The sequence below is a fragment of the Mus caroli genome, unplaced genomic scaffold, assembly GCF_978045245.1.
Source record: "Mus caroli unplaced genomic scaffold, Mus_caroli_1 scaffold_17, whole genome shotgun sequence".
Lineage (NCBI taxonomy): Eukaryota > Metazoa > Chordata > Mammalia > Rodentia > Muridae > Mus > Mus caroli.
In genome coordinates, this window is record NW_028227272.1 from 33,475,982 (window position 1) to 33,495,779 (window position 19,798).

At 41.5% G+C, this 19,798-nt stretch overlaps 1 protein-coding gene across 1 annotated transcript; it reads right to left on the reverse strand.

Moving 5' to 3' along the window:
- Nucleotides 1-8,983: 8,983 nt before the first annotated feature.
- LOC110311869 (stefin-3) lies at nt 8,984-13,665 on the reverse strand. The gene is made up of 3 exons (XM_021185441.2): nt 13,582-13,665; nt 10,424-10,525; nt 8,984-9,109 (listed from the first exon to the last, which is right to left on the reverse strand). Exons 1-3 carry the CDS (start codon nt 13,663-13,665, stop codon nt 8,984-8,986), a joined length of 312 nt encoding a protein of 103 aa, XP_021041100.1.
- Nucleotides 13,666-19,798: the final 6,133 nt, after the last annotated feature.

Here is a 19,798-nt window from a genome sequence, read left to right on the forward strand (position 1 = left end):
AACTGATAAATAGCCTTCTGGTCGGCACCATCACTGAGTCACCTTGGGTGTGCAGTCGGCAGACACACCCAAGGTCCCCCTAGAGGACTCTCCACGTGATCTTAGGACCACCTGTGAGTGGAACACAACTTCTGTTCCAATCCAATCGCGCGGGACTTAAGACAGCATTAGGAAATCAGGAAACCCGGCCTGACCAGGGTCACAAGTCCTTTCTGGTCGGCGCAAGCACCGGGTCACCTTGGGCACAGAGTTGGCTGACACCCCCAATGCCCCTAGAGGACAGCTTCTGAGGCAGACCCAGTTTCGGGCTCCAGATATCCGGGCACCATCCCTGCCAGAGGACAGGTGTCCTCCCGGCCTAGGAGGGCTATGCCTGAGTACTTGGAGAAGTCATTTTGGTTCCCAGATCCCTCTGAGATTAGTCTGCGAAGGTGAGAGTGTGGACTACAGAAGCTAACAGCTTCTGGGACAGGTCCTGTTTCAGGCATTCATCTTCTGCCAGGAGGCAGGTCCAAACTCCAGATATCTGTGCACCTTCCCTGCAAGAGGAGAGGTTGCCTGCAGAGAGTGCTCAGACCACTGAAACTCAGTAGAGAACTAGTCTCCCAGGTCTGCTGATAGAGGCTAACAGAATCACGGGAGGAACAAGCTCTAACCAGAGACAACTATAATAACTAGCTTCAGAGATTACCAGATGGCAAAAGGCAACCTTAACAATCTCACTAACAGAAACCAAGAACACTCACCATCATCAGAACCCAGCACTCCCACCTTACCCAGTCCTGGGCACGCCAACACCCCTGAAAACCTAGACCCAGATTTAAAAGCATACCTTATGATGATGGTAGAGGACATCAAGAAGGACTTTAATAACTCACTTAAAGAAATACAGGAGAACACTGCTAAAGAGTTACAACTCCTTAAAGAAAAACAGGAAAACAACCAAACAGGTAGAAGTCCTTAAAGAAAATCAGGAAAGCACATCCAAACAGGTGATGGAAATGAACAAAACCATACAGGACCTAAAAAGGGAAATAGACACAATAAAGAAAACCCAAAGTGACGCAACGCTGGAGATAGAAACCCTAGGAAAGAAATCTGGAACCATAGATGCGGGCATCAGCAACAGAATACAAGAGATGGAAGAGAGAATCTCAGGTGCTGAAGATTCCATAGAGAACATCGGCACAACAATCAAAGAAAATGCAAAATGCAAAAAGATCCTAACTCAAAACATCCAGGAAATCCAGGACACAACGAGAAGACCAAACCTACAGATAATAGGAGTAGATGAGAATGAAGATTTTCAACTTAAAGGGCTAGCAAATATCTTCAACAAAATTACAGAAGAAAACTTCCCAAACCTAAAAAAAGAGATGCCCACGATCATACAAGAAGCCTACAGAACTTCAAATAGACTGGACCAAAAAAGAAATTCCTCCAGACACATAATAAATCAGAACAACAAATACACTAAATAAAGATAGAATATTAAAAGCAGTAAGGGGAAAAGGTCAAGTAACATATAAAGGCAAGCCTAACAGAATTACACCAGACTTTTCACCAGAGACGATGAAAGCCAGAAAATCCTGGACAGATGTTATACAGACACTAAGAGAACACAAATGCCAGCCCAGGCTACTATACCCAGCCAAACTTTCAATTACCATAGATGGAGAAACCAGTATTCCATGACAAAACCTAATTCACATGTGATCTTTCCATGAATCCAGCCCTTCAAAGAATAATAACAGAAAAAAACAAAAGGATGGAAACCACATCCTAGAAAAAGCAAGAAAGTAATCCTTCAACAAACCTAAAAGAAGACAGCCACAATAACAGAGTGCCAACTCTAACAACAAAAATAATAGGAAGCAACAATTACTTTTCCGTAATATCTCTTAATATCAATGGGCTCAATTCCCCAATAAAAAGACATAGACTAACAGACTGGCTACACAAACAGGACCTAACATTTTGCTGCTTACAGGAAACCCATCTCATGGAAAAAGACAGGCACTACCTCAGAATGAAAGGCTGGAAAAAAATTTTCCAAGCAAATGGTCTGAAGAAACAAGCTGGAATAGCCATTATAATATTAAATAAAATCGACTTCCAACCCAAAGTTATCAAAAAAGACAAGGAGGGACACTTCATACTCATCAAAGGTAAAATCCTCCAAGAGGAACTCTCAATTCTGAATATCTATGCTCCAAATGCAAGGGCAGCCACATTCATTAAAGAAACTTTAGTAAAGCTCAAAGCACACATTGCACCTCACACAATAATAGAGGGAGACTTCAACACACCACTTTTATCAATGGACAGATCATTGAAACAGAAACTAAACAGGGACAGAGTGAAACTAACAGAAGTTATGAAACAAATGGATTTAACAGATATCTACAGAACATTTTATCCTAAAACAAAAGGATATACCTTCTTCTTAGCACCTCATGGTACCTTCTCCAAAACTGACCATATAATTGGTCTCAAAACAGGCCTCAACAGATACAAAAATATTGAAATTGTGCCATGCATCCTATCAGATCACCATGGACTAAGGCTGATCTTCAATAACAAAATAAATAATAGAAAGCCAACATTCACGTGGAAACTGAACAACAGTCTTCTCAATGATACTTTGGTCAAGGAAGGAATAAAGAAAGAAATTAAAGATTTTTTAGAGTTTAATGAAAATGAAGCCACAACATACCCAAACTAATGGGACACAATGAAAACATTTCTAAGAGGAAAACTCATAGCCCTGAGTGCTTCCAAAAAGAAACTAGAGAGAGCACACACTAACAGCTTGACAACACACCTAAAAGCTCTAGAACAAAAGGAAGCAAACTCACCCAAGAGAAGTAGACCACAGGAAATAATCAAACTCAGGGGTGAAATCAACCAAGTAGAAACAAGAAGAATTATTCAAAGAATCAACCAAAGAAGGAGCTGGTTCTTTGAGAAAATCAACAAGATAGATAAACCCTTAGCCAGACTCACTAGAGGGCACAGGGAAAGCATCCTAATTAACAAAATCAGAAATGAAAAGGGAGACATAACAACAGATCCTGAAGAAATCCAAAATACCATGAGATCCTTCTACAAAAGGCTATACTCAACAAAACTGGAGAACCTGGATGAAATGGACAAATTTCTAGACAGATACCAGGTACCAAAGTTAAATCAGCATCAGGTTAATGATCTAAACAGTCCTATATCCCCTAAAGTAATTGAAGCAGTCATTAATAGTCTCCCCCCCCCCCAAAAAAAAAGCCCAGGACTACATGGGTTTAGTGCAGAGTTCTATCAGACCTTCAAAGAAGATCTAATTCCAGTTTTGCACAAAGTATTTCACAAAATAGACACAGAAGGTACTCTACCCAGTTCATTCTATGAAGTCATAATTACTCTGATACCTAAACCACAGAAAGACCCAATAAAGATAGAGACCTCAGATCAATTTCTCTTATGGAATATTGATGCAAAAATCCTCAATACAATTCTTGCTAACCGAATCCAAGAACCCATCAAAACAATCATCCATCCTGACCAAGTAGGTTTCATCCCAGGGATGCAGGAATGGTTTAATATACGGAGATCCATCAATGTAATCCAGTATATAAACAAACTCAAAGACAAAAACCACATGATCATCTCCTTAGAAGCCGAGAAAGCATTTGACAAAATCCAACACCCATTCATGATAAAAGTCTTGGAAAGACCAGGCTGGCACAACTGGTTGTTATCATGTAGAAGAATGTGAATCTATCCATTCCTATCTCCTTGTACTAAGGTCAAATCTAAGTGGATCAAGGAAGTTCACATAAAACCAGAGACACTGAAACTTACAGAGGAGAAAGTGGGGAAAAGCCTTGAAGATATGGGCACAGGGGAAAAATTCCTGAATAGAAGAGCAATAGCTTGTGCTGTAAGATTGAGGATTGACAAATGGGACCTCATGAAACTGCAAAGCTTCTGCAAGGCAAAAGACACAGTCAATAAGACAAAAAGTCCACCAACAGATCAGGAAAGGATCTTTACCTATCCTAAATCAGATAGGGGACTAATATCCAATATATATAAAGAACTCAAGAGGGTGGACTCCAGAAAATCAAATAACCCCATTAAAAATGGGGCTCAGAGCTAAACGAAGAATTCTCACCTGAGGAATACCGAATGGCTGAGAAGCACCTGAAAAAATGTTCAACATCCCTAGTCATCAGAGAAATGAAAATCAAAACAACCCTGAGATTCCATCTCACACCAGTCAGAATGGCTAAGATCAAAAATTCAGGTGACAGCAGATGCTGGCGAGGATGTGGAGAAAGAGGAACACTCCTCCATTGTTGGTGGGATTGCAAGCTTGTACAACCACTCTGGAAATCAGTCTGGCGGTTCCTCAGAAAATTGGACATAGTACTACCGGAGGATCCCGCAATACCTCTCCTGAATATATCCAGAAGATGTCCCAACCGGTAAGAAGGACACATGCTCCACTATGTTCATAGCAGCCTTATTTATAATAGCCAGAAGCTGGAAAGAACCCAGATGCCCCTCAACAGAGGAATGGATATAGAAAATGTGGTACATTTACACAATGGAGTACTACTCAGCTATTAAAAAGAATGAATTTATGAAATTCCTAGGGAAATGGTTGGACCTGGAGGGCATCATCCTGAGTGAGGTAACTCAATCACAAAAGAACTCAAATGATATGTACTCACTGATAAGTGGATATTTGCCCAGAAACTTAGTATAGCAAGATATAAGATAAAATTTGCAAAACACATGAAACTCAAGAATGAAGACCAAAGTGTGGACACTTTACCCCTTCTTAGAATTGGAAACAATCACCCATGGAAGGATTACAGAGACCAAGTTTGGAGCTGAGACAAAAGGATGGACCATCTAGAGACTGCCATATCCAGGGATCCATCCCATAATTAGCCTCCAAACAATGACAGCATTGCATACACTAGCAAGATTTTGCTGAAAGGACCCAAATATAGCTGTCTCTTGTGAGACAAGGCCGGGGCCTAGCAAACACAGAAGTGGATGCTTACAGTCAGCTATTGGATGGATCACAAGGCCCCCAATGGAGGAGCTAAAGAAAGTATCCAAGGAGCTAAAGAGACCTGCAACCCTGTAGGTGCAACATTATGAACTAACCAGTACCCCGGAGCTCTTGACTCCAGCTGCATATGTATCAAAGGATGGCCTAGTCGGCCATCACTGGAAAGAGAGGCCCATTGGACACGCAAACTTTATATGCCCCAGTACAGGGGAACGCCAGGGTCAAAAAGTGGGAACGGGTGGGTAGGGAAGTGGCGGGGGAGGATGGGGGGGACTTTTGGGATAGCATTGGAAATGTAATTGAGGAAAATATGTAATAAAAAAATATTAAAAAAAATCTTGGAAAGACCAGGAATTCAAGGCCCATACCTAAACATGATAAAAGCAATCTACAGCAAACCAGTAGTCAACATCAAAGTAAATGGTGAGAAGCTGGAGGCATTCCCACTAAAATCAGGGACTAGACAAGGCTGCCCACTTTCTCCCTACCTATTCAATATTGTACTTGAAGTCCTAGCCAGAGCAATTTGACAACAAAAGGAGATCAAGGGGATACAAATTGGAAAGGAAGAAATCAAAATATCACTTTTTGCAGATGATATGATAGTATATATAAGTGACCCTAAAAATTCCACCAGAGAACTCCTAAACCTGATAAACAGCTTCGGTGAAGTAGCTGGATATAAAATTAACTCAAACAAGTCAATGGCCTTTCTCTACACAAAGGATAAACAGGCTGAGAAAGAAATTAGGGAAGCAACACCCTTCTCAATAGTCACAAATAATATAAAATACCTTGGCGTGACTCTAACTAAGAAGTGAAAGATCTGTATGATAAGAATTTCAAGTCTCTGAAGTCTGGTTGTTCCTCAGAAAATTGGACATAGTGCTACTCGAGGACCCCGTAATACCTCTCCTGGGCATATATCCAGAAGATGGTCTAACCGGTAAGAAGGATACATGCTCCACTATGTTCATAGCAGCCTTATTTATAATAGCCAGAAGCTGGAAAGTACCCAGATGCCCCTCAACAGAGGAATGGATACAGAAAATGTGGTACATTTACACAATGGAGTACTACTCAGCTATTAAAAAGAATGAATTTGTGAAATTCCTAGGCAAATGGATGGACCTGGAGGGCATCATCCTGAGTGAGGTAACCCAATCACAAAAGAACTCACATGATATGTACTCACTGTTAAGTGGATATTAGCCCAGATACTTAGAATACCCAAGATATAAGATACAATTTGTGAGACACATGAAACTCAAGAAGAACGAAGACCAAAATGTGGACCTTTTGCCCCTTCTTAGAATTGGGAACAAAACACCCATGGAAGGAGTTAAAGAGACAAAGATTAGAGCTGAGACGAAGTGATGGACCATCTAGAGACTGCCATATCCGGGATCCATCCCATAATCAGCGTTGAAACACTGACACCATTGCATACACTAGCAAGATTTTGCTGAAAGGACCCTGATATAGCTGTCTCTTGTGAGATTATGCCGGGGCCTAGCAAACACAGAAGTGGATGCTCACAGTCAGCTATTGGATGGATCTCAGGGTCCCCAATGGAGGAGCTAGAGAAAGTACCCAAGGAGCTAAAGGGATCTGCAACCCTATAGGTGGAACAACAATATGAACTAACCTGTACCCCCGGAGCTCGTGTCTCTAGCTACATATATATCAGAAGATGGCTTAGTCGGCTATTAGTGGAAAGAGAGGCCCATTGGTCGTACAAACTTTATATACCTCATTACAGGGGAACGCCAGGGCCAAGAAGTGGGAGTGGGTGGGGGGGTATGGGGGACTTGAAATGTAAATGAAGAAAATACCTAATTAAAAACAAAAATAGAACTGATAAATGGGACCTCATAAAACTAGAAAGCTTCTGTAAGGCAAAGGACATAGTCAATAAGACAAATGGGCAACCGACAGATTGGGAAAAAATCTTCACTAACCCCACATTAGATAGAGGGCTAATATCTAAAATATATAAAGAACTCAAGAAGCTAATCACCAAAACACCAAACAACCCAATCCAAAAATGGGGTATAGAACTAAACTGGGAATTCACAACTGAGGAATCTTAAGTTTCTGAGAAGTATCTAAAGAAATGTTCAAAGTTCTTAGTGATCAGAGAAATGGAAATCAAAACGACCCTGAGATCGTCAGCTTACACCAGTCAGAATGGGTAAGATCAAAACCTCAGGTAACAACACATTTTGGCGAGGACATGGAGAAAGAGGAACACTCCTCCATTGCTGGTGGGATTGCAAACTGGTACAACCACTCTGGAAATCAATCTGGAGATTCCTCTAAAAATTGGAAATAGATCTACCTGAAGACCCAGCTATATCACCCTTGGGAATATACCCAAAAGATGGCCCACCATACCACAGGGTCATGTGTTCCACTATGTTCATAGTGGCCTTATTTGTGATAGCCAGAAGGTGGAAACAACCTATATGTCCCAAGACAGAAAAATGGATACAGAAAATGTGGTTCATTTACACAAAGGAATACTACTCAGCTATTAAAAAGGAGGACAACCTGCCTTTTGCAGGCAAATGGATAGAACTAGAAAATATCATCCTGAGTGAGGTAACTCAGGTGCAGAAGGACATGCATGGTATGTACGCACTAATAAGTGGATATTAGCCAAAAACAAGCAAACAAACAAACAAACACCCATACAGAATACACAAGATACAGTCCACAGAATTCAAAAGGCTCAACAAGCTAAAGTGCCCAAGTGAGGACACCTCAGTCCCACTTGGGAGAGAGAGAAGAAAGCAACCATAATTGGGGAGGGAGGGACTTGGTGGCAGGGGACCTGATCTGGTATTGGGTGAGGGAAAAGGACTGAAACCCTGAGGGCCTGCAGAAAGAATGTAAACAGGCAACCTCAGGAAATAGGAGGTTGGGGACCCCCCCACCCCCCACTGAGTGCACCAGAGACCTGGGAGGTTAGATTCTTTCAGGACTCACAGGGAGGGACCTTTAATGAAATGCTTGACTGTAGGGAGAGGAAACTTATAAAGCTAGCCCACCTCCAGCAGGAAGACAGGACAGCAAGTGAGGGATGGGGTTGCCATCCCACAGTCACACCTCTGACCCATAATTGTTTCTGTCTGAAAGAATTACAGGGATGGAAATGGAGAGGAGCCTGAGGAAAAGAATGTCCAGTGATAGGCCCAACATGGGATTCAGGACAAGGGGAGGTCCCAAGACCTGACTTTATTACTGAGGCTATGGAGTACTCACAAAAAGGGATCTATCATGACTGCCCTCTGAAAGACTCAACAAGCAGCTGAAAGAGTCAGATGCAGATATTTGCACCCAACCAATGGACAGAAGCAGCTGACCCCTGTTGTTGAATTGGGGAAGGCTGAAAGAAGCTGAGAAGAGCAATCCTTTAGGAGGACCAGCAGTCTCAATTAATCTGGGCCCCTGAGATCTTTCAAACACTGGACCACCAAACAGACAGCATACACCAGCTGATATAATGCCCCCAACACACATATAGTAGAGGACTTTCAGGTTTTTATTCACTCAGAGATGATGCCCCTAACCCTCAAGAGACTGGAGACCCCAGGGAGTTTAGAGGTCAGATGGGGTAGAGGGTGGGGGTATCCATGTGGAGTGGAGGAGTGTGGTGGGGAGGAGGTGTTGGATATGGAGCAGTTGGAGGGTGGGAGGGGAAGGGCGGGGAATGGAATATGGAGTGTTAAAAAATGAATTACAAAAAAATTAAATTTAAAAATAGTAATTATCTAGGAAGTAAAAGTCAACACAATACTGAGTAATGATAGAGGAAAACAGTTATTTGAAGATTGCTTCTTTATTGACGGCTGCATCTCTTTACAAGGAGAAGAATCAGACCACTTTAGAATTGGCTGCTCACATGGAGGTCAGCTCATCAGTCTTGGTTTTGTTAGTCTGGTAACCCTTAAGTTTCAAATCATCTTCTCTAGAAAGGCCTCTGAAGACTTTCATGTGAAGGAAGCAACCATTCCCTACATCCATCTGAAAGACATGAAAGAAGAAAAGAAGAAAGGGAGAAAGAAAGAAAGAAAGAAAGAAAGAAAGAAAGAAAGAAAGAAAGAAAGAAAGAAAGAAAGAAAGAAAGAAAGAAAGAAAGAAAGAGGGGGAAGGAGGAGGGGAGAGGGAGGGAGGGAAGGAGGGAGGGAGGAAGGAAAAAAGAAGAAAAAGCAGATTATTTACATGGGTCTCCATGGTATTACAAACCTTATTTTTCTTTTTTTAAGACTTGATGTGTCAATCTCTCCTAAAACAACACTTCTGGCCCAAGACAGCATCCATGAACTGAACTTATATCTACCTTCGAGTTAAGAGAAAGAACAGCTAACTGTATGGCAAAAAAATATATTTCTTAGACATATTTTTAATGCCTTTTAGAAAAGTATTTTATTCTAATTATTTGCACTTCGGCACATCATGTGAAATCCAATTCCTGAAGACACCAGAAGAGAATGTTACATCCCCTCAAACTGGACTCAGATGGTTGTGAGCTGCCTGCCATGTGAGTGCTGAGAACCAAACCCAGGTCCTCTGCAAGAACAGCCAGAACCTACTAACTCATTTTTCCATCTGGGTTTAATTTATTATACTTTTCATTAAAATCTTGGCACAGATTACATTCTAGAGTTACATTTTATTTTCATGATGCCTAGAAATCAGCCTGTGTTTTTGGTGATTCTGTTTTCTGACTTCTAAGTTGGGAGAAAAATTGGCATATACTTTGATAAGGGAAAAGAAACTCAGATTTGCTTAGAATATATGGACTGTATGGTCTCCACACCTCTGCTGTGTTACAACCTACTTTGTGAAAGCCCACCAGGCTGCCTCCTTTGTAAAGTAAAAATAAAGAGGCCTAGGTACCCTGAGGGTAACATTCCCAATGTTTTGGTTTTTTTTCAACCTGAACTTGGGACAATGACCATCAGGATAAGAGTTGCCACTTTGTTCTTTAACGGAACAATTAAAGTTTTGTGTTCTACAATAGACATTGTGCCATTCCTACCTTAACTTTCAAATTCTACTAACCAAAGTATACCATTATATATGGCACTATACAAAGTGTGTATATGTGCATGCACATGTGTGTGTGTGTGTGTGTGTGTGTGTGATCACACTGACTTCTTATTGTAGGTCAGGAGAAAGCTTTCTGCATTCATAAGGTAAAACAAGGTAACTATCCTGTCATCCAATGGATTGGGTGGGGATGTGTCTTAATTAAAGACCAGTGGTAGAAATGAAACTAGAGTTGGGGCAACAGGAAACAATCACAAAAGTGCTTGTAGGAGGATGTTGTCTAACCTTAATGAACAAATTTTGTCCAGCAACGACTTGAGATTTATACTCAACGGCCTTGAATTTTTCATATTTCTCATGGGTTTGTTCTTCAAGCAGAGGTCTGACCTTATGAGGAGAAAGAAAGAGATGATGTTAGGGCTATGTTGACTCAGTTTACCTGATTTACAAATCTGGGAACCTCATCCTGCTGAGAGTCCTCAGAGATGCTGATGAGCCTGGGCTGGCCACTCAAGTCTCTAATCCTGAACTTGGAAAACTGAAACAGGAGAATGTCATTCAAGAGCAGGGTGGGTTATATAGAAAGATCCAGGTTATTGGGGATACTGATTGAATCCTGCCTCAAATATCAACACACACCCGCACACACACACACACACACACACACACACAGAAAACAAAGTAAAAAAAAAAAACAATATATTTATGATTTGCAATGAAGGGCCTCAATAGGTACCAGTAGGTACATCTGTGTTTGATCAATACACAGTAAAGGGCTTGTAATGAAATTTTCTATGGGCCCCCTCAGATCATCCTAGGATACAGTAGCGTCCTAGGGCCTGAAGATGTGTGGGGACCCAATTGTCCATAATCTTGGAGGAGTAGACTGAATTTTAAGACTTAACAAGGACTCTCAGTAGTATCTGACCCATGGTGTTCTTTGAAGGGGGAAAGATTGCTGCGATTGAGAAAATGCTTCCTAAAAATACACAGTTTACTGCCTGTTTCTCTGCCTCCCAATGCTTTAGTGGACGTTGTCCCCTCAGGCTTTCTCCTGCAACAAAGGACAGATGAGTGACACCTGGGAGCCGAGCCACCACCCTATACCTGCTCACCTGACAGTAAAAGGGTTGGCAGCAGTGCCAAATGTCCTTTTTGGTCTTAAACCTGTGATCATGAAACAGTGCTTAATTAAGGTGTATTTTATAGTTTTCCCTAGATATCATGATTTCCTCTGCACTGTTAAATTTGAGGGAGAAGTGGCTCTTTTTTTCAACCCTTTATGTAGCTTCTACAGTTTGTAGCCAGATGCTGAACACCTAGGGGAGACTCAGGAAATTCCCCTGTGAAATGGTTCATGGCTATGCATCTCTTATAGTGATTTAAGTCTGAGACCCTGGCTTCGAAAGACACAGGAAGTTTGCCTCATTCCATCCCCTGATTCCTGCAGAGCTCCCCAAGGTGCAGATGCTGGGTTATGGAAAAAGACAGGTTGCTTAGTTTCTTATCTGGGTGACTCTTAAACATTTTTGTGTCTTGGTTTCATTATCGAAAAATAGGATGGAACGCATCCTTGCCTGTCTGAGGGCATGAAGAGCAACTGAGAGGTGGGACTGAAATCAAGGCTTTTAAGACAGAGAAGCTCCTTCCTGGGGTGTGGTGGCCTTGTTAATATCTGTGTCTCATTCTGCTACTCTGTAGCTGCAAGAAAACATTTCTAAATTCATTTTATTATTGAAGAAGTCATCTACACATGGTGTCATTAGCAAGATAGGCCCTTCCAGTAGCTTCCTACCCTAACAATTATATGATCAAAATATATTTTATGTATGTATAAATTCTTCAAAGAACTAATGAGACTATCATGTTGATCCAACCAGGCAGGATAACACACCCCTGTAGCCCTTATTACTTGGGAAGCTAGAGGAAAGAGGATTGCTTGAATTTGTGATATTTGGATCATTCTGAGAAAGAGCAAGAAACTCTTTAAAAAAAAAAAAACAAAACAGTAGTTCTAGATAACCAAATGGTCAGCTATTGGAACTCATGAAAATCTGCTGTACCTTGTTTTTTTTTTTCAAATAATTCTATTTCCCTGTCTATCCTCCTACAGTGCTGGTTCCTGGAACATCTCAGGGGGGCTTTTTATTTCAGTCGGCATAAATTCCAACTATGACTCATCGGTGTATATAATTGTTTTTAAAATAATTTTTATGGAAGTTATTTTAGTCCTTTTAGCTCTTTCTTCTTACAGGTGGAATGGAGGGCTTTCCGTTGGTATCCTACTTTAAGGCTCCATCGCTTCCAATTTTTATATCAGGTCCTACAGGAAAGTGAAATCATGGGTAGAAGTACTCACTCTCCCAGAGACCTTGGAAGAAATATGGACAAGCAGGCCTGTCTAGCCCTCTTCAGTGAGATCTGCATTTAATCTAGAGTGACTCATGTGAACATTTAAGGTTAAGAACACCAACTTGATGTAAGGATTAAATGAAGATTTAAAGATTTAATATTCCTCAAAAATAAAATGTTCCACAATATTTATTGAAATAATCCTATGCGTGAGAACTATTTAGACTTAATTATTTGGTCACTGAATTTTAGCCTGTGACCCCCTGTAGAATGTTCAGTGCCCTAACATGAAGGCTCCCATCTGTTCTACTCACATAAAATCTGATGGTGCCTAGCATGGCAGCACATGCCTGTAATCTCAGCACTTGAGAGGTTGAGGCAGCAGGAATGCTTTGAGTTTGAGGCTAGCCTGAGTTACCTGCACACTAGACCATCTAGCAAGACCAAGTCTCAAACAAACACACAGACACATGATCAAATAACAAACTACACTGATCTGGTCCTCCATGATGTTTCCGTTTCAGTGATGAAAACAACATGATGTAAGAAAATAAAGTGACAGATTGCAAACCTACCTTCATAATTCTCCTTTCAAAAACAGGTAACACGACACATCTTTTTATATAGATGATAGTTAAGCAGCATGCATTAGCCTGCTAGAAACATTGAGTTCTATTTTGCCTGTGATGGTTTGGTGGGTGTAGCATCCTGGAATCAGTTCAGGGATCCTTAACAACCTTAGGAGCCTCCATATATCAGCTTCAACTAGAGTGACTGGAAAATCTCATCAGTCATTAGAGCTCCTGGGATCAGACATGTGAGGCACAGAGACCATCCAACATGAATTCACCTTCAGCTACTGGGGAAACTGAGGCTGCAACAAAGAGTGTGGCTTGGCCCATTTTACTTTGGGGGTTTTAAAATTTTTCTGAAGGCCTTAACGTTTCACTTCCAGTTGTATAAAAGGCTGACCCAAACCTGTATAGTTCGGTTTCTGTGTTTTCCCACAGTCTTAATGCCATGCCAAATTAGGAATCAAATTATGAAAGTTTGTTTGGGGATTAAGTTTTTTCTGAAATGCATTGACTCACCTTGTCAGCAACCTCCTGGATTTCTGGTGTGGCAGGTCTGGCCTCTGACAGGCCTCCCTTTATTTTTAAGTTTTTTTGACTCATTGCTGGGCAGGGTGCTGAGAAGAAATGATCCTGCAAGCACTGAGACTCGGGTTTTTAAAGGTATCTGCAAACTCCTCCTCTAATGTCTTATCTCCGCAATATCTGAGGGACAGGGGAAATGAGTGTGGCCTCAGGCAAGTCTTACTGCACCCCTGAGAGGAAATGCTGAGTGGAGTTGGGAGAAAATGAGTTGAAGGGAATGAAAAGGAGTGTGTGCCCAGGACTCAGGTGTGGTGAGCATGGCTCCTTCCTGCACTCTCTGTGCCAATAATGTCATCCTGTTGTGTCATAGGAGGAAGGCCATGCATAACCAGAGTTTCTAAACATGTTAATGCTTGAAGACTTCTTTAAAGAGAATAGTCAATAATGTCAGGCTGTTTGCTTAGGATCTAACCAACTTCATAAAGATAATAAAGCTGTCTATAGTGGGTTTTTACTTGCAGTTTCAAAAATGTTTGTCCCCAAACATGAAGAATAAAATCACAAACATCTTAATTTTTTCTACTGCTGTTGTCTCTCTCTATCTCTCTGTGTCTCTGTCTCTCTCTCTCTTTTGTGAGACATAATTTCTCTGTGTAATAGCTACTGGCTGTCTTGAAACTTAACAGGCTGGCCTTATAGTCACCAATATCTGCCTGCTTCTGCTTCCCAAGTGCTGGGATTTAGGATATGCATCATCATGTCCAGTGATCCTAATTTTTAAGAAGGGATTTCATGTAGCCCAGGCTGTCCTGGAACTCACTATGAACCCTGGACTTCTGCCTCTTCTGCCTCCTCCTTCAGAGTGCTGAGATTATCGGCCTGGCCTTGAATGTCTGATGCTTCTGCCTCTGTTTCCTAAGTAATGGGTTTACAGTCAGTAGGCAACTTATCAGGTAATATCTCACCTGTATAAGAGGTAAAGCTTCTCATTAGAAGAATTGCTGGGTGTCGAGAGGGAAGTGCTAGGGATAACAGGGAACGAGGCACAGCAGAGGGACAGAGGCTTGCTGCTCACCCATCCCTGCTCACTGGGGTGATTTCTTTAGAGAGAAAGAGGGGTAGACATGTTCAGTTCTGAGTGACAGAAACATAAGCATTTATTTTATTGTGTTATCCTGTATTTGAAATAATCCTAGAAATCAAGATAAATATGAAATACACATATCTAAAAACAGCCAAAATCCCTTTTACTAGGAGCCTGAGATTTTTGTCTATAAAAACAAAACAAAACAAAACCTGTTAAATCACCTTTCTTTAGATGTACAGAGCTCAGAGTGTCTGGCAATCTTTATATAACATCAGAATCTTAGACTTCTTTTAATGCTGTGCATCAATCGACTTAGCCTGTATCAGTTTTGTACATTTCTGTGGGGTTTGACTTACAGAAAAGAAATACGGCTTTGTAGAAAGAAGGAAAGGGGACTTGGGTTGAGAGGTCGCTGTTGGGCACTTTTCAGTGAGGTACAGAGGTTCGTATCCGAGGTCTTTCTAACCAAATCCTCTCAAGTTGGCAGGATTAACAAACACAATGGTCAACCAGAGTTCTAATAATTGATTTAATTGAAGACAGAACTGTGCCATTATGTAGTGCGTTGCAGGCTTTCCTTGAACTCCTCTTGTAGTCCACCTTGATCTTGAACTTGTGAATCTGTCTCTCAAAGTCTGGGATTATAAGCATGTGCCTCTGTGTCTAGTGCTAACATCTGCCAACTTGAAATGGCTTGTTGTTGTCATTTTCCTTGCTCACGTTCAGACTCAGAAAATGACACACTGGGGATGTGGCTCAGTGGTGGAGCTCTTTGCCAAGCTTGCTCAAGGCACTAGGTTAATCCCTTGTATGACCAAGAAGAAAATAGTCTTCCCCAAGGTGGATCCTAGAACCCTTCCCTTGAAGACAGACATAAAACCTAGAAACCTTGTTCAAAACTTCCCCCGCCATTTCCTGTAGGTCTTGATCCAGAGCAGGGTGTTTAACCTGCCTTGCCTGGTAGTAGGTCATGCGATCTTCATTCTAGGAGGGGTTTTGCCCAGTGTCATATGGATGGATCTCTTCCCAGACAGACAAGAATCTGAACCTACCAGCATCGCTGGTAGACCATAAACTTCCCTGTCCAGTCCCATTTGCAGTTAGCTGTCCAATTTTGGGTAAAATAAAAACGTTAAAAAAGGGCAGCTGCTGTTCTTGTGGAAGGACCTCACAGTTCAGAGAAGAAGATGAAGGCATGGAAAGTCTCTACCAACCCAGCATGAGAAATGGCTTAGGGAAAAAAAAAAAAAAAAACCCTTGCCAGGAAGAGATGGCTGAGCTGAGCCTTGGAGGACAACAACTTAGTTTCCACTTCTAAATGTCACCTTGAAGGTTTTTATTTTTTTAAATGAACAGCTGTGTTCTTGAGCTGGAGCTGACTTACAAGAAAATGTTCATCTTGGTAACTTTGACATTTCAATATATTCCTGTATATACTGCAGTTTGCTAAAGGTGTCTCCATTTGCTGCTTTAAACATATTTGTTTATTATTACTGTGTATGAGAAACGGGTGGGCATGCAGATGAGGTCAGAGGACAACTCTGGGGAGCCGATGCTCTACTTCCACTCTGGGATCGAAGATCAAACATGAGTTGTCTGGTTTTCTTGGTCAGTGGACTGAGCCATCTCGCTGGTTCTCATGTACTTTTATTTTTTTTTACTAGATATTTTCTTTATTTACATTTCAAATGTTATCTCCTTTCCTGGTTTCCCCTCCAAAAATCCCCTATCCCCTTCTCCTCCCCCTCCCCTGCTCACCAATCCACCCACTCCCGCTTCTTGGCTCTGGCGTTCCCCTGTACTGGGGCATATAAAGTTTGCAATACTAAGGGCCTCTCCTCCCATTGATGGCCGACTAGTCCATCCTCTGATACATATGCAGCTAGAGACATGAGCTCAGGGGAGGGGGGGGTGTACTGGTTAGTTCATATTGTTGTTCCTCCTATAGGGTTGCAGACCCCTTTAGCTCCTTGGGTACTTTCTCTAGCTCCTCCATTGGGTGCCCTGTGTTCCATCCAATAGATGACTGTGAGTATCCACTTCTGTATTTGCCAGGTACTGGCATAGCCTCACAAGAGATAGCTATATCAGGGTCCTGTCAGCAAAATCTTGCTGGCATATGCAATAGTGTCTGGGTTTGGTGGTTGTTTATGAGATGGATCCTCGAGTGGAGCAGTCTCTGGATGGTCCTTTCTTCCGTCTCAACTACGAACATTGTCTCTGTAACTCCATCCATGGGTATTTTGTTCCCCATTCTAAGAAGGAGCCAAGTATCTGCACTTTGGTCTTCCTTCTTTTTGAGTTCCACATGTTTTGCAAATTGTATCTTGAGTATTCTAATTTTCCCAGCGAATGGCTAAGATCAAAAATTCAGGTGACAGCAGATGCTGTCCAGGATGTGGAGAAAGAGGAACAATCTTCCTCTGCTGATGGGAAAAGACAGCATTTTCAACAAATGGTGCTGGTTCAACTGGAGGTTAGCATGTAGGAGAATGCAAATCAATTCATTCTTATCTCCTTGTACATAATTCAAGTTCAAGTGGATCAAGGACCTCCACATAAAACCAGATACACTGAAACTTGTAGAGGAGAAAGTGGGGAAGAGCCTCAAACACATGGGCACAGGGGACATTTTCCTAAACAGAACACCAATAGCTTATGCTCTAAGATCAATAATTGACAAGTGGGACCTCATAAAATTGCAAAGCTTCTGTAAGGTAAAGGACACTGCCAATAGGACAAAACGGTTACCAACAGATTGGGAAAAGATCTTTACCAATCCTACATCAGTTAGAGAGCTAATATCCAATATATACAAAGAACTCAAGAAGTTAGACTCCAAAGAACCAAATAACCCTATTAAAAATGGGGTACAGAGCTAAACAAAGAATTCTCAACTGAGGAATACCGAATGGCTGAGAAGCACCTAAAGAAATGTTTAACATCCTTAGTCATCAGGGAAATGCAAATCAAAACAACCCTGAGATTCCACCTCTCACAGTCAGAATGGCTAAGATCAAAAACTCAGATGACAGCAGATGCTGGCAAGGATGTGGAGAAAAAGGAACACTCCTCCATTACTGGTGGGATTGCAAGCTGGTACAACCACTCTGGAAATCAGAAAAATTGGACATAGTACTACCTAAGGACTCAGCTATACCACTCCTGGGCATATAACCAGAAGATGCTCCAACATGTAATAAGGACACATGCTCCACTATGTTCATAGCAGCCTTATTTATGGTAGTCAGAAGCTAGAAAGAACCCAGATGTTGTTCCTCAACAGAGGAATGGATACAGAAAATGTGATACATTTACACAATGGAGTACTACTCAGCTATTAAAAATAATGACATCATGAAATTCTTAGGCAAATGGATGGAGCTATGAAATATCATCCTGAGTGAAGTAACCCTCATGTCCTGTTAAAAGTTCCCTTCATGTGTCTCCACAGTCCCAGTCCCCAAGCAATCAGCAATCAATCACTGTCATTCTGTCCATCTCACACAAATGGACTCACGTGTGTATCCTCCTATGAATGAGTCTTCCTTTACTTTATCTGTTTGGAGGTTCACTCATGTTGTACCGTATAACACCTCCTTTATCCCTGCAATATTTTATGGAATGGATATGCCTCAGTTTGTTGACCTGCCAAGGGACATGGATGTTGTTTTCACCTTTAAATATTTCGCTGCTGTGAGTGCTCGTGGTACTTACTCTAGCCTTATTTCTTAGGTGAATACCTAGGAGTAGTAAGGCTGAAGCGCATGGCTGCTCTGTGATATTTATTTTTCAGTTATCCTGTGGAATCATGGGTTCCATAGTGCCAGTTTCTATACCTATGGAATTGTATGTTGTTCTTATTCATCCCTACGTGTTTACAGTCTCAGTTACTTAAACCATATTTTCCAGTGGTCCCATCAACTTTACTTTCTCACCAAGGTGTGAGAGTTCTAGTGTCTCTGCATCTTGGCTAATGAAAACACACTAATAGTAAAGGGAACAGACAGAAACTCAAAGCTTTTAATTCTTTCCCTCTAACAAGCTCCCTATATGTTCATAACAACTTCCTTTCTTTGGAAGAGTTTTATGTTTATTCTGTAAGCACAGCACAACAACGTTTTGCACAGTGTTTGCAATGTACAAGGCATTGTAAGTGTTCTGGGAGTGCTTACAGGGACTGCATGGGTTATATGCAGATTCTGTGTCATCTAGTCTAAATGTGTGTATTGTGGAGGTCTTAGAAGCCTTCCCTTGCTGCCCTGAAGGGCCAGTTGTACTATTGGAAAATTCTGGATATGAACGAGCTCTTTCTGTCTGTGTGTGTGTGTGTCTCTCTCTCTCTTTCTGTTTCTAGACTTTGACTGTTTCTTAAAGGCCCACTTATAAAAATGTTTTGTCAGATTCTCATTCCACTACCCCCTACAGTGTGATTTTGAATGTCCCCCAAAGGCCACTTGTTAAAGGCCTGGTTCAGTTTGTGGCACTATTGGGAGTGGTGGAAACATTCATGTTGGGGCCTAGTGAGAGGAAGTTGAGTGTGAGGAGCCATGGTCTTCCTGGCTTTGACGACCTAACTACTCCTGCTTTGATCCATGCACAGCCACTGACCCAAAGTAACAGGATTAAGTGATTATGGGCTGAACTAAGTGTCTCCTCCCTTTAACTTGATTATCTCAGGTACTTTGTCACAGTGACAGATGGAAAGCTGAGTACCTGTGTGTGTGACCAATATGTCCCTTCTGGTCACACCTTACTTTCTTATTCTTGTAATGGGTGCTTTGGGTGAGCAGGGATTTCTAAGCCTAAAGACGTACATTTCCATCCCTTCATGGTTATTGTCTATGTCGTATTTTAAAAATATTTGCCTTCCATAAGGTTCAGGAACATATCTTCCTACGGCTTCCTATACTTGCTTTGTGGACTTTAAGCCTTTACATTAAATGTATAGCTCAATTGAATTTATTTTCATGTGTGTATGATGTGATGCAGAGAGGAGTGTAGAATTTTTCTTTAGTCTTTCTTTACGGACAGCTGATGCTCCAGTGTTGCTTACTGAAAAGGAAGGAACCACAGAAACGAACCCTTTCTTTGGCATTGCGTTTCATCAATGCCTTCCTCAAG